The 13,458-nt window shown below is 45.2% G+C and overlaps 1 protein-coding gene across 1 annotated transcript in view; it reads right to left on the reverse strand.

Annotated features, from left to right (window-relative positions):
- Nucleotides 1-4,236: 4,236 nt before the first annotated feature.
- The window catches only part of ERp44 (Endoplasmic reticulum protein 44), a 16,559-nt gene continuing 7,337 nt past the window's right edge, over nucleotides 4,237-13,458 (reverse strand). Inside the window, exons 3-10 of the mRNA XM_080279868.1 lie at nucleotides 13,437-13,458; nucleotides 11,686-11,870; nucleotides 10,210-10,325; nucleotides 9,283-9,448; nucleotides 8,501-8,621; nucleotides 7,848-7,973; nucleotides 5,297-5,418; nucleotides 4,237-4,375 (exon numbers count right to left, since the gene is read on the reverse strand). The exon at nucleotides 13,437-13,458 is cut by the window's right edge and continues 134 nt beyond it. Coding sequence (XP_080135994.1) covers nucleotides 4,244-4,375; nucleotides 5,297-5,418; nucleotides 7,848-7,973; nucleotides 8,501-8,621; nucleotides 9,283-9,448; nucleotides 10,210-10,325; nucleotides 11,686-11,870; nucleotides 13,437-13,458 — 990 coding nt within the window. The 3' untranslated portion in view covers nucleotides 4,237-4,243. The remainder of the gene's footprint in view (nucleotides 4,376-5,296; nucleotides 5,419-7,847; nucleotides 7,974-8,500; nucleotides 8,622-9,282; nucleotides 9,449-10,209; nucleotides 10,326-11,685; nucleotides 11,871-13,436) is intronic.

Raw genomic sequence — 13,458 nt, forward strand, 5'->3', positions numbered from 1 at the left:
AATAATAAACATCCAAAACAAACTATTATTATTATTATTATTATTATTATTATCATTATTATTATAGTATCCTCGCGTTCAAGATGGCTTTCTCTAAGACGTTTCGTGTCCAATATAGACCCCAGATCTGAGGACAATACAGCCATGACGGAAGTGAAGGAGTGTTGTGGTGTGGATGTGGAGTTACATGGAGAGACAGACTGACAAATGAGGAAGTGAAGGAGTGTTGTGGTGTGGATGTGGAGTTACATGGAGAGACAGACTGACAAATGAGGAAGTGAAGGAGTGTTGTGATGTGGATGTGGTTACATGGACAGACAGACTGACAAATGAGGAAGTGAAGGAGTGTTGTGGTGTGGATGTGGAGTTACATGGAGAGACAGACTGACAAATGAGGAAGTGAAGGAGTGTTGTGGTGTGGATGTGGAGTCACATGGAGAGACAGACTGACAAATGAGGAAGTGAAGGAGTGTTGTGGTGTGGATGTAGAGTTACATGGAGAGACAGGCTGACAAATGAGGAAGTGAAGGAGTGTTGTGGTGTGGATGTGGAGTCACATGGAGAGACAGACTGACAAATGAGGAAGTGAAGGAGTGTTGTGGTGTGGATGTGGAGTTACATGGAGAGACAGGCTGACAAATGAGGAAGTGAAGGAGTGTTGTGGTGTGGATGTGGAGTTACATGGAGAGACAGACTGACAAATGAGGAAGTGAAGGAGTGTTGTGGTGTGGATGTGGAGTTACATGGAGAGACAGACTGACAAATGAGGAAGTGAAGGAGTGTTGTGGTGTGGATGTGGAGTTACATGGAGAGACAGACTGACAAATGAGGAAGTGAAGGAGTGTTGTGGTGCGGATGTGGAGTTACATGGAGAGACAGACTGACAAATGAGGAAGTGAAGGAGTGTTGTGGTGTGGATGTGGAGTTACATGGAGAGACAGGCTGACAAATGAGGAAGTGAAGGAGTGTTGTGGTGTGGATGTGGAGTTACATGGAGAGACAGGCTGACAAATGAGGAAGTGAAGGAGTGTTGTGGTGTGGATGTGGAGTTACATGGAGAGACAGGCTGACAAATGAGGAAGTGAAGGAGTGTTGTGGTGTGGATGTGGAGTTACATGGAGAGACAGGCTGACAAATGAGGAAGTGAAGGAGCATTGTGGTGTGGATGTGGAGTTATATGGAGAGACAGACTGACAAATGAGGAAGTGAAGGAGTGTTGTGGTGTGGATGTGGAGTTACATGGAGAGACAGGCTGACAAATGAGGAAGTGAAGGAGTGTTGTGGTGTGGATGTGGAGTTACATGGAGAGAGACTGACAAATGAGGAAGTGAAGGAGTGTTGTGGTGTGTATGTGGAGTTACATGGAGAGACAGACTGACAAATGAGGAAGTGAAGGAGTGTTGTGGTATGGATGTGGAGTTACATGGAGAAACAGACTGACAAATGAGGAAGTGAAGGAGTGTTGTGGTGTGGATGTGGAGTTACATGGAGAGACAGACTGACAAATGAGGAAGTGAAGGAGTGTTGTGGTGTGGATGTGGAGTTACATGGAGAGACAGACTGACAAATGAGGAAGTGAAGGAGTGTTGTGGTGTGGATGTGGAGTTACATGGAGAGACAGACTGACAAATGAGGAAGTGAAGGAGCGTTGTGGTGTGGATGTGGAGTTACATGGAGAGACAGACTGACAAATGAGGAAGTGAAGGAGTGTTGTGGTGTGGATGTGGAGTTACATGGAGAGACAGGCAGACAAATAAGGAAGTGAAGGAGTGTTGTGGTGTGGATGTGGAGTTACATGGAGAGACAGACTGACAAATGAGGAAGTGAAGGAGTGTTGTGGTGTGGATGTGGAGTTACATGGAGAGACAGACTGACAAATGAGGAAGTGAAGGAGTGTTGTGGTGTGGATGTGGTGTTACATGGAGAGACAGACTGACAAATGAGGAAGTGAAGGAGTGTTGTGGTGTGGATGTGGAGTTACATGGAGAGACAGGCTGACAAATGAGGAAGTGAAGGAGTGTTGTGGTGTGGATGTGGAGTTACATGGAGAGACAGGCTGACAAATGAGGAAGTGAAGGAGTGTTGTGGTGTGGATGTGGAGTTACATGGAGAGACAGACTGACAAATGAGGAAGTGAAGGAGCGTTGTGGTGTGGATGTGGAGTTACATGGAGAGACAGACTGACAAATGAGGAAGTGAAGGAGCGTTGTGGTGTGGATGTGGAGTTACATGGAGAGACAGACTAACAAATGAGGAAGTGAAGGAGCGTTGTGGTGTTACATGGAGAGACAGACTGACAAATGATGTGGTTCCGATGCTGTCTTTTCGTAACCGTGCCTAGGAAACCGTCTGCTAACCCCCTGAAGCACCACCATCTACCCCAGGCTACTAAGCTGGCAATAACAAGCTCAGAAACACTCACTTTCAAGGTGAGGACAGTTGTTTTGGTGCCAAACAGGTGTAGGTTGATGTTTGGGGGACACTTTTTGAAGATTTTGTGCCTATTAATTTTTTCCATAAGGTGTTGTGTTGGTCCAAGATGTTTTCTGTGCTAGATGGGACCCTCAGGCAACAGTATTACCGTCTTGGATGCGATGGTTAACTGTACTGGGTTTGGTCCACACACAGCTGCTGCCTCAGTCCTGGATGTCTGTGTAGGTCAGGCTAGGGTCACAGGGGCTGGAGTCTCCCTCGGCCAGTACCTAGGCAGCCATCATCTTCCCTGCTTCTTCGTTTTCCAGACTTACCATTGGGGGAACCCTGCCCATCTTGTCCTCGGTGGGGGCTCATGGAGGAGGGCTGGCGGGTTTGTACAGGGGCATTGTCCACTTCCTCTCCTGGGGTGACTCTGCCCCTTGAGGGTCTGGCTGGCTCTTGCATATTGGCTGGTGAGGGCTGGCCATCGTGCTCTCACATTAGTGTCATGCCGTTCAGCTGAGGAAGGAGTTGAAGTTTGAGGGGAGCTTCACATCCGTTGAACTGATGACATGTCTGACTGGGAGGGATTTACCAGACCTTTTTATCCCTTGTGCCAGATTTGGTGGACATCTCCTGACACTGACCACAAACAACAACAACCCTGGAGCACACTGGACCAGAGTGGTTTAGGACGCTGGTACACAACTCCTCAGGTCTTCAAAAGTGTCCAATATCTCTGGCTTGCCTGTTGCTCGTATCAGTGCAGGGCTGTCAGTGATCAAGCAGGTTTGTCTTGTACTATCTATCTATTGCCAGACGCCTCAATCTCATCTGGGGTGGCCACAAACAAATCGCCTCCACGTCGCCCTGTCCCCCGCCATTTCACTGCCCTGCTCTCAACTCACACCCCCCTCTCTCAGTAAGGTGTGTGTGTGTGTGTGTGTGTGTGTGTGTGTGTGTGTGTGTGTGTGTGTGTGTGTGTGTGTGTGTGTGTGTGTGTGTGTGTGTGTGTGTTGGCGACAATATTACCATCTTGAACGCGAGGGTACGGTATTATTATTATTATTATTATTATTATTGTCATTATTATTATTTTCTTCTTTTAACCCACACCAAAAATTTGAAAGAGCAAGACACATCATCATTATCACTATCTCTTATAACCTAAATCATAATAATAATAATAATAATAATAAGATTCACAGCTTGCAAAATAATTAGGTTTCGTTTAACACTTTCTTCCTCCTCCTCCTCCTCTTCTTCCTCCTCCTCCTCCTCCTCTTCTTCCTCCTCCTCCTCCTCCTCTTCCTCTTCTAAGCTTGATGTCCACTCAACCCTCAACACTTCTCTCTTTCCTCCCTCTTCTCTCCTCCAATCCTTCCTTCCTCCATCTCTCTCCCTCTTCCCTCCCTCCCTCCCTGTCTCTCTCTCTTTCCTCCACCTCTCCCTCTTCCCTCCCTCCCTCTCTCTCTCTCATTCCTCCATCTTTCCTCCCTCTACAGTTCATCCATGTCGAGTAGCGTGCATCTGTCTTTTGAAGGAACCCAAATCTTGCACTCCAGTTCTCTCCTTTCTCTCCAATTCTCCCTCCCTCTTTCCTCCATCTCTCTCCCTCTTCCCTCCCTCTCTCCCTCCATCCTTTTCTCTCTCGTTCCTCCATCTCACCTCCCTCTACAGCTCATCTTTATCCAGTAATGTCCATATGTCTTTTGAAGGAACCACAAACCTGCACTCCTGTTCTTTCCTTTCTCTCCAATTCTCCCTCCCTCTTTCCTCCACCTCTCTCCCTCTTCCCTCCCTCCCTCCATCCCTCCCTCTCCTCCCTCTACAGCTCATCCTTGTCGAGTAGCGTGTATCTGTTTCTCGACGGAGCCAATTTTTTGAAAGTTGATTCTGGTGGGGTCGTTGGCGAGTCTCGCTTCACTGCCTTCTGGGTCGGGTCTGAGTTGATGGCCACCTGAAAATAATAATAATAATAATAATGATAATGATAATGATGATAATAATAATAATAATAATAATAATAATGATAATAATAATGATAATAATGATGATAATAACAGTAATAATAATAATGATAATAATAATAATAACAATAATGATAATGATGATAATAATAATAATAATAATAATGTTAATAATAATAATAATGATGATAATAATGACAGTAATAATGATAATAATAATAATGATAATAATAATAATAATAATAATAATAATAATAATAATAATAATAGTAATTCATCCATCCATCCATCATCCAATCCTGTGTTGCCCCATGAGGAGCGTAGGAGCCCGGGGCTAGGCAAGTTGGTCCTGACATTTAAGATGAGAGTGAATAATAATAATGTTAATAATAATAATAATAATAATAATGATGAAAGTAATAATAATAATAATACTGTAATTATTTATTTCTACCCCTCTCTCTCTCTCCCTTTTTCCTCTCTCCCCCCTCCATTCCTCCTCTCTCTCTCTCTCCCTATCTCTCTATCTAACTCTCTCTCTCTCTCTCCTCCCTCAACCTTCTCTCCCTTCCTCTCTCTCCTTCTCTCTCACCCTTCTCTCCCTTCCTCTCTCTCTCTCTCTCTCCTTCTCCCTCACCCTTCTCTCCCTTCCTCTCTCTCTCTCTCTTCTTCTCCCTCACCCTTCTCTCCCTTCCTCTCTCTCTCTGTCTCCCTTCCTCTCTCTCTCACCCTTCTCTCCCTCCCTCTCTCTACCATTTATCTATCCATCTATCTACTCACCGGCTCTGGGGGCTGGGTGGTGTCAGGATTGGCCTACTGGTGAAACTCTCTCTCCCTTCCTCTCTCACCCTTCTCTCCCTCTCTCTCTCCCTCCCTCTCTCTACCCTCTATCTATCCATCTATCTACTCACCGGCTCTGGGGGCTGGGTGGTGTCAGGGTCAGGCCCTTGGTGGAATTCCCTGTGGAGTTTGCCTGAGTACAGATCATTCAAATACGCCTTCACCTTGCCCTCCACGTACGCGTCCTCGTACTCTGTTAATAATGATAATAATAATAATGATGATGGTAGCAGTTGTAGTAGTAGTCATATTAGTAGTAGCAGTAGCAGTTACAATGGTGATAATAATAATAATAATAATAATAATAATAATATTAATAATAATAATAATAATGATAATAATAATAATAATAATAATAATAATGATGATAGTAGCAGTTGTAGTAGTAGTCATAGTAGTAGTAGCAGTAGTACATGCAATAGTAGTAACAATGGTGATGATGATAATAATAATGATAATAATAATAATAATAATAATAATAATAATAGTTTTAAAAATATTTCATATACAATACTGCAAATAATAATATTAATAATAATAATAATAATAATAATGATACAGTGCACCCCACACAATGCAAACTCACAGAAACTGCTTATTATTATCCAATGTTAAATCTGTGAATCACTTCCCACCATGCTTATTGGATGTGTGACTCCACGGCACAAATGGCCTTCCCTCCATTACTGCCAGTGTGCGGCTGGACAATGTGAGTCAGGCGCACCATGGCAGGTGGCTGGCAATGACCAGATTCAAAATGGTGGCCAGCTGTCTGCATGCCATCTACTGACTTTCCTGGCCAGCTGTCTGCATGCCATCTACTGACTTTCCTGGCCAGCTGTCTGCATGCCATCTACTGACTTTCCTGGGTACACAGACACTTCTCCATATTGCCACAAGAACACATGTTGTACCTCACACCCTGTGGTGTGTTTTAACATCACAGTAGTACCACCTGTTCATGTCCTTCTCCTCCATATTGCCACAAGAACACATGTTGTACCTCACACCCTGTGGTGTGTTTTAGCATCACAGTAGTACCACCTGTTCATGTCCTTCTCCTCCATATTGCCACAAGAACACATGTTGTACCTCACACCCTGTGGTGTGTTTTAGCATCACAGTAGTACCACCTGTTCATGTCCTTCTCCTCCATATTGCCACAAGAACACATGTTGTACCTCACACCCTGTGGTGTGTTTTAGCATCACAGTAGTACCACCTGTTCATGTCCTTCTCCTCCATATTGCCACAAGAACACATGTTGTACCTCACACCCTGTGGTGTGTTTTAGCATCACAGTAGTACCACCTGTTCATGTCCTTCTCCTCCATATTGCCACAAGAACACATGTTGTACCTCACACCCTGTGGTGTGTTTTAGCATCACAGTAGTACCACCTGTTCATGTCCTTCTCCTCCATATTGCCACAAGAACACATGTTGTACCTCACACCCTGTGGTGTGTTTTAGCATCACAGTAGTACCACCTGTTCATGTCCTTCTCCTCCATATTGCCACAAGAACACATGTTGTACCTCACACCCTGTGGTGTGTTTTAGCATCACAGTAGTACCACCTGTTCATGTCCTTCTCCTCCATATTGCCACAAGAACACATGTTGTACCTCACACCCTGTGGTGTGTTTTAGCATCACAGTAGTACCACCTGTTCATGTCCTTCTCCTCCATATTGCCACAAGAACACATGTTGTACCTCACACCCTGTGGTGTGTTTTAGCATCACAGTAGTACCACCTGTTCATGTCCTTCTCCTCCATATTGCCACAAGAACACATGTTGTACCTCACACCCTGTGGTGTGTTTTAACATCACAGTAGTACCACCTGTTCATGTCCTTCTCCTCCATATTGCCACAAGAACACATGTTGTACCTCACACCCTGTGGTGTGTTTTAACATCACAGTAGTACCACCTGTTCATGTCCTTCTCCTCCATATTGCCACAACAACACATGTTGTACCTCACACCCTGTGGTGTGTCACAGCGGTACACACCTGTTCATCATGGTGTCAGCTGTCCACTTTGAAGGCTTTATGGCACCTCCAGCACTCAGCAGTGACAGTGACAACGGGGCAAGAGTAGAAGCCCTGAGTCTGGGATAGCCAACCCCCTCCCTTGTTAACAAGGCCAGACATCACTTAAATAAAGGTACAGGTGTTGTGTTTGTGGTACAACTACAAGTACTGACAGACAAAGTACCAGCAGGTACAGTAGCCTGGAAGGCCACCAGCACCAAGCCCTGCCTGGCCTGTACACCATATATAAGTACTGTTACACAAAGTACCAGCAGGTACAGTAGCCTGGAAGGCCAGCAGCACCAAGCCCTGCCTGGCCTGTACACCATATACAAGTACTGTTACACAAAGTACCAGCAGGTACAGTAGCCTGGAAGGCCAGCAGCACCAAGCCCTGCCTGGCCTGTACACCATATACCAGTTGTACACAAGTTCTTTGAGTCACACAAGGCAAAACTGTACAATGTCAGGGTTTCTGCTGCCATAAACTTGCACTGTGTGAGGCTGCACTGTAGATAGATAGATAGACAGATAGATAGATAGATAGATAGATGGATGGATAGATAGACAGATAGACATACTTACTGGGAAATAGATACATGTGCCTGAAGGAGTCTATGGCAATGAGAGGCAAGTCCTTCTTTGATTTCCCCAGGTGGTGGAGAGGGTGGGCGAACTGCACACCGTCAGCCGTTAAGAAGTTGATGCTTTCTGTTGACGAGAGAGAGAAGCGTTGGTTAGCATCATCAACATCATCACCATCATCATCACCATCATTATCATCATCATCATCATCATCAATACCATCATCATCATCTTCCCTCTCTCACATTTTCTGTATCCTCTCTTTCTCTCCCTCTCTTTTTCTCTCCTTCCCTCCCTCCCTCTCTCTCTTCCCTCTCTCTTTCTCTCCTTCCTCCCTCCCTCCCTCTCTCTCCCCTTTCCCCCCCCTTCATCTCTGCCTCTCAATCTTTCCTCTTCCTCTCACATTCCTAGTCCTCCCCCACAATTCTCTTCCCTCTTTCCCTTCCTCCCTCTCCCTCTCCCTTCCTCCCTTTTCTCTCTCTCCCCTCCCTTCCTCCCTCTCCTTCCCCTTCCCTCCACCTCTCTCTCTCTTTCCACTGCCTTCCTCTCTCTCCATCTAACAATAATTACTCATTTCTTGACCCCTTCCCTCTCTTTCTTTCTTCCCTTCCTCCCTCTCCCTCTCCCTCCCTTCCTCCCTCCCTCTCACTCACGCTTCTGGTCGGCCAGTTCTGAGTGCACAAGCTGCGTATACTTCCTAACGCTCTCCGTGTCCTCAGGTGCGTGGAAAAGGATAAGAAATGGCAATCCCTCTTCCGTCAATTCCTCGGCATTCTGTAGACGAGAGAGAGGTACATTGAGGTGGTTTGGGCATGTGGAGAGGATGGAGAGACTAACTAGGAGAGTGTATGTATGAGAAGGAGACTGAGAGACTAACTAGAAGAGTGTGGGAGTGTATATGGAGTTACATGGAAAGACAGACTGACAGATGAGGAGGTGAAGGAGCGTTGTGGTGTGGATGTGATAGGAAGCGTTAGGAGAAACACACTGAGGTGGTTTGGCCATGTGGAGAGGATGGAGGGAGAGACTAACTAGAAGAGTGTATGAGTGTATGTATGTGGAGTTACATGGAGGGAGGAAGGAAGAAGGAAGGAAGGAAGGAAGGAAGGAAGGAAGGAATGGAGGGAAGGAAGGAATGGAAGGAAGGAAGGAATGGAAGGAAGGAAGGAATGGATGGAAGGAAGGAAGGAAGGAAGGAAGGAAGGAAGGAATGGAAGGGAGGAAGGAATGGAAGGAATGGAAGGAAGGAAGGAAGGGAATGAAGGGAAGGAAAGAAAGGAAGGGAGAAATGGAGAGACAAACAGACAAGGTGGAGGAAGGAAGGAAAGATGGAGGAAGGACAGACAGACAGACAGACAGACAGACAAAGATAGATAGACAGATAGACAGACAGACAGATAGATAGACAGACAGATAGATAGATAGACAGACAGACCTGGAATGTAATCTCTCGAACTAGTGGGATGCATCGCTCAGTAGCCCAGATCGAGACTTCATCGTACGAGTGGATGGCGCCCTTGAAGGTGTCGTCCTCCTGCGTCACCGTGGCCTTGAACGCAATGATGCTTTCTCCTGGGGGGTGCATACTCCTTACCGCCTCCCTGGGGGGTAGATACACAAATTTATCTATCTGTCTATCTATTTGGCTATGTAACTATATCTATCTATCAATTTATCTGTCTATCTATCCATCTATCTATCTATCTGTCTATCTATCCATCTATCTATCTATCTATCTCTATCTATCTATCTATGTCTATCTATGCATCTATCTATCTATCTATCTCTATCTATCTATCTATGTCTATCTATGCATCTATCTATCTATCTATCCATCTATCTATCTATCCATCTATCTATCTATCCATCTATCTATCTATCTGTCTATCTATCTATCTGTGCATGCTCCTTACTGCATCACTGGGGAGTAGATAGACAAATTTATCTATCTGTCTATCTATTTGGCTATGTATCTTACTATCTATCTATCTGTCTATCTATCTATCTAACAACTGACAATTATACATAAGAGAGAGAGAGAGAGAGAGAGAAGGAGAGACAGAATGAGAGCAGATGAGAGAGAGAAGGAAAAGACAGAAGGAAGGAAGAAAGAAAGAAAGAAAGAGAGAGAGAGAGAGAGAGGAGGAGAGACAGAATGAGAGCAGATGAGAGAGAGAAGGAAAAGACAGAAGGAAGGAAGAAAGAAAGAAAGACAATCATCCGTGAAAGAGAGCAAGGAGGAGGAGAGGCAGCATGAGACAGAAAAAGAGAGAGAGAGAGAGAGAGAGAGGGAGGGGAACTAGTAAATGAGATATTGGAGAGAGAGAGTGAGAGAAGAGAGATAATTTTAAAGCCAGCTCACCCAAATCCAGCCAGGAACTGACAGTCATCCTTCAGGTTACTGGCCACTTTCTGAAAAATCTTGTATTCCGGCACGTCCTTGCTGTCAAAATACCCGATGACAGTCCGTTTGTTGTCCTGGGGTCGGAGAGAGAGCCGGGGGTTATTGCCGAGGTTCGTGTCTATCTATCTGTGCGTCTATCTCCATGTCTGACTATCTGTGTGTCGCTCTATCTATCGCCAAACGCCTCCATGTCGCCCTGTCCCCCGCCATTTCACTGCCCTGCTCCCAGCTCACACCCCTCCCTCTCGGATATACCTCTCCACTCCATCCTTCCATCTCATCCTTGCCCTCCCCCTCCCTCTCTCCCCCCTCCACCTCACTCACATACACTCTCCTAGTTAGTCTCTCACTCTCCATCCTCTCCACATGACCACACCACCTCGATGTGTTTCTCCTAACGCTTCCTATCACATCCTCATCCACACCACAACACTCCTTCACTTCCTCATTTGTCAGTCTGTCTCTCCATGTGACTCCATATCCACACCACAACACTCCTTCACTTCCTCATTTGTCAGTCTGTCTCTCCATGTAACTCCACATCCACACCACAACACTCCTTCACTTCCTCATTTGTCAGTCTGTCTCTCCATGTGACTCCACATCCACACCACAACACTCCTTCACTTCCTCATTTGTCAGCCTGTCTCTCCATGTGACTCCACATCCACACCACAACACTCCTTCACTTCCTCATTTGTCAGCCTGTCTCTCCATGTAACTCCACATCCACACCACAACACTCCTTCACTTCCTCATTTGTCAGTCTGTCTCTCCATGTCACTCCACATCCACACCACATTGCTCCTTCATTTCCTCATTTGTCAGCCTGTCTCTCCATGTAACTCCACATCCACACCACAACTCTCCTTCACTTCCTCATTTGTCAGCCTGTCTCTCCATGTAACTCCACAGGCTCCTCTTAAATAACTCATTTCCACTGCTCTCACTCTTGACTTGTGTCCTTCCAACAATGTCCAAGCTTCACTTCCGTACGTCAGAGTTGGTATCACAATACTGTCATGTAGTAACTTTTTCACTTCCATGCTCACTTCCCTGTTTCTTATCACTGCTTTCAAGGAACCAGCAACCTTTCTTCCCTGCTGTACCCTTTCAAGCACTTCACCCTCCAAACCTCCATCCTTACTCATCACACTACCCAAGTACTTAAACGTACTCACATTTTCCAATTCCTCACCATCCAACCTCACTGTACATTCACTAACTTCACCTCTCTCAAAGACCATCACTTTACTCTTCCCTACATAATAATAATAATAATAATAATAATCCATCCATCATGCAATCCTACATTGCCCCATGAGAAGCGTAAGAGCCCAGGGCTAGGCAAGTTGGTCCTGACATTTAAGATGAGAGTGAATAATAATAATAATAATAATAATAATAATAATAATAATAATAATACACCCATACCTCCATCTGAGAGAGATCGCTCAGACTCTCCACCATCTTGATTGGGTCTTCGAGTTGTTCCTTGATGTACGAGGCAAAGGCATCGGCTGAACGTTGTCCTCGATACTCGCGCTTGGTGGCCTGGCCGTTCCGCAGCAGCTTTAGGGTCGGATACTTGGTGATGTGGAAGCGAGATGCGATGCTGGCTGTGTGGAAAAAACAAAAATATATATAGTTATTATTATTATTATTATTATAGTATTATTATTATTATTATTATTATAACTATTATTATTGTTACTATTATTACTGATATTATTATTATTATTATTATTATTATTATTATTATTACTATTATTATTGATATTATTATTATTATTATTATTATTATTGTTATTATTATTATTATTATTATCATTATTATCATTACCATTATTATTACTGTTGTTGTTATTATTGCTGTTTGTGTGTAGACAGGACGAGTGGCATATGAACCCACGTAAAGGGAAAATCTAGTAGTAATATTGCGAGTATCCGAAGTTAGTGTGGCCCTAGTTACCTTAGCGCTTTCTCTCTTTCTATTTAGCCAGATCCTTATCCTGACCTGCAAGACTGTTTTTTAAAGCAAGACACCACAACCTACTGTACTCCTTATCAATACTACTACTATTACTACCACTACTACTGCTTCTACAACTACTACTACTACTACTCCCTCACGCATGCCACCACCTGGGCACTGATACACTCAGCATCAAAGCCCCCATCCTCTGACACAACAGTGGCTCTTCCTCGTGACACAAAGCTGTTCGACGTCACACTGACTTGCTGTGGATACTATCTATCTATCTATTGCCAGACGCCTCAATCCCGTTCACGGTGGCCACAAACAAATCGCCTCCACGTCGCCCTGTCCCCCGCCATTTCACTGCCCTGCTCCCAACTCACACCCCCCTCTCTCATATACCTCTCCACTCCATCCCTCCATCTCATCCTCAGCCTCCCCCTCCCTCTCCCCCCTCCACCTCACTCACATACACTCTCTTCGTCAGTCTCTCACCCTCCATCCTCTCCACATGGCCAAACCACCTCAGTGTGTTTCTCCTAACGCTTCCTATCACATCCACATCCACACCACAACGCTCCTTTATATCCTCATTCGTCAGCCTGTCTCTCCATGTGACTCCACAGGCTCCTCTTAAATAACTCATTTCCTTGGCTGCTTGATCTCTGGCAGTTGTCATTACATAGCAAACTATAAAAATCTCCATGCTGCTTGATCTCTGGCAGCAATAGCAAACAATATAAAAATCTCCATGCTGCTCGATCTCTGGCAGCAATCATTCTTGTTCACTGGATCATGATGGACAGGGTGGGGTTCGCATCCAAGCCTCTGGACACACTGTCGGGAGTGATATGCCTTCTCTCTCTCTATCTATTGCCAGTTCTCCTCCTTCGAGATGAACGTCCTGCCAGGCATTTCCTTCCAGCATAGGCCTGGACACGGACTGAGAGAGAAGTGGCGTGGCGTGGGAGCGCGGGACAACGTAGTGGCTTGGTGCGGGATGTGCGCGACGGGACAAATTGTGCCACGAACGCCCCACCACAGGAGGATTGACTCTTTGCTCCACAGGGGGACGATCCACAAATATTCAAAACCGCGTATGTTGGAACCACAATTGTACAGGGTCTACTCCATATCCCTATTACTACTACAACTGCTACTACTACCACTCCCTCACACATGCCACCACCTGGGCACTAATACTCACACTCGGCATCGCAATCCACCTT

The sequence above is a fragment of the Coenobita brevimanus genome, chromosome 9, assembly GCF_032717465.1.
Source record: "Coenobita brevimanus isolate Jiangsu-jjx chromosome 9, ASM3271746v2, whole genome shotgun sequence".
NCBI lineage: Eukaryota > Metazoa > Arthropoda > Malacostraca > Decapoda > Coenobitidae > Coenobita > Coenobita brevimanus.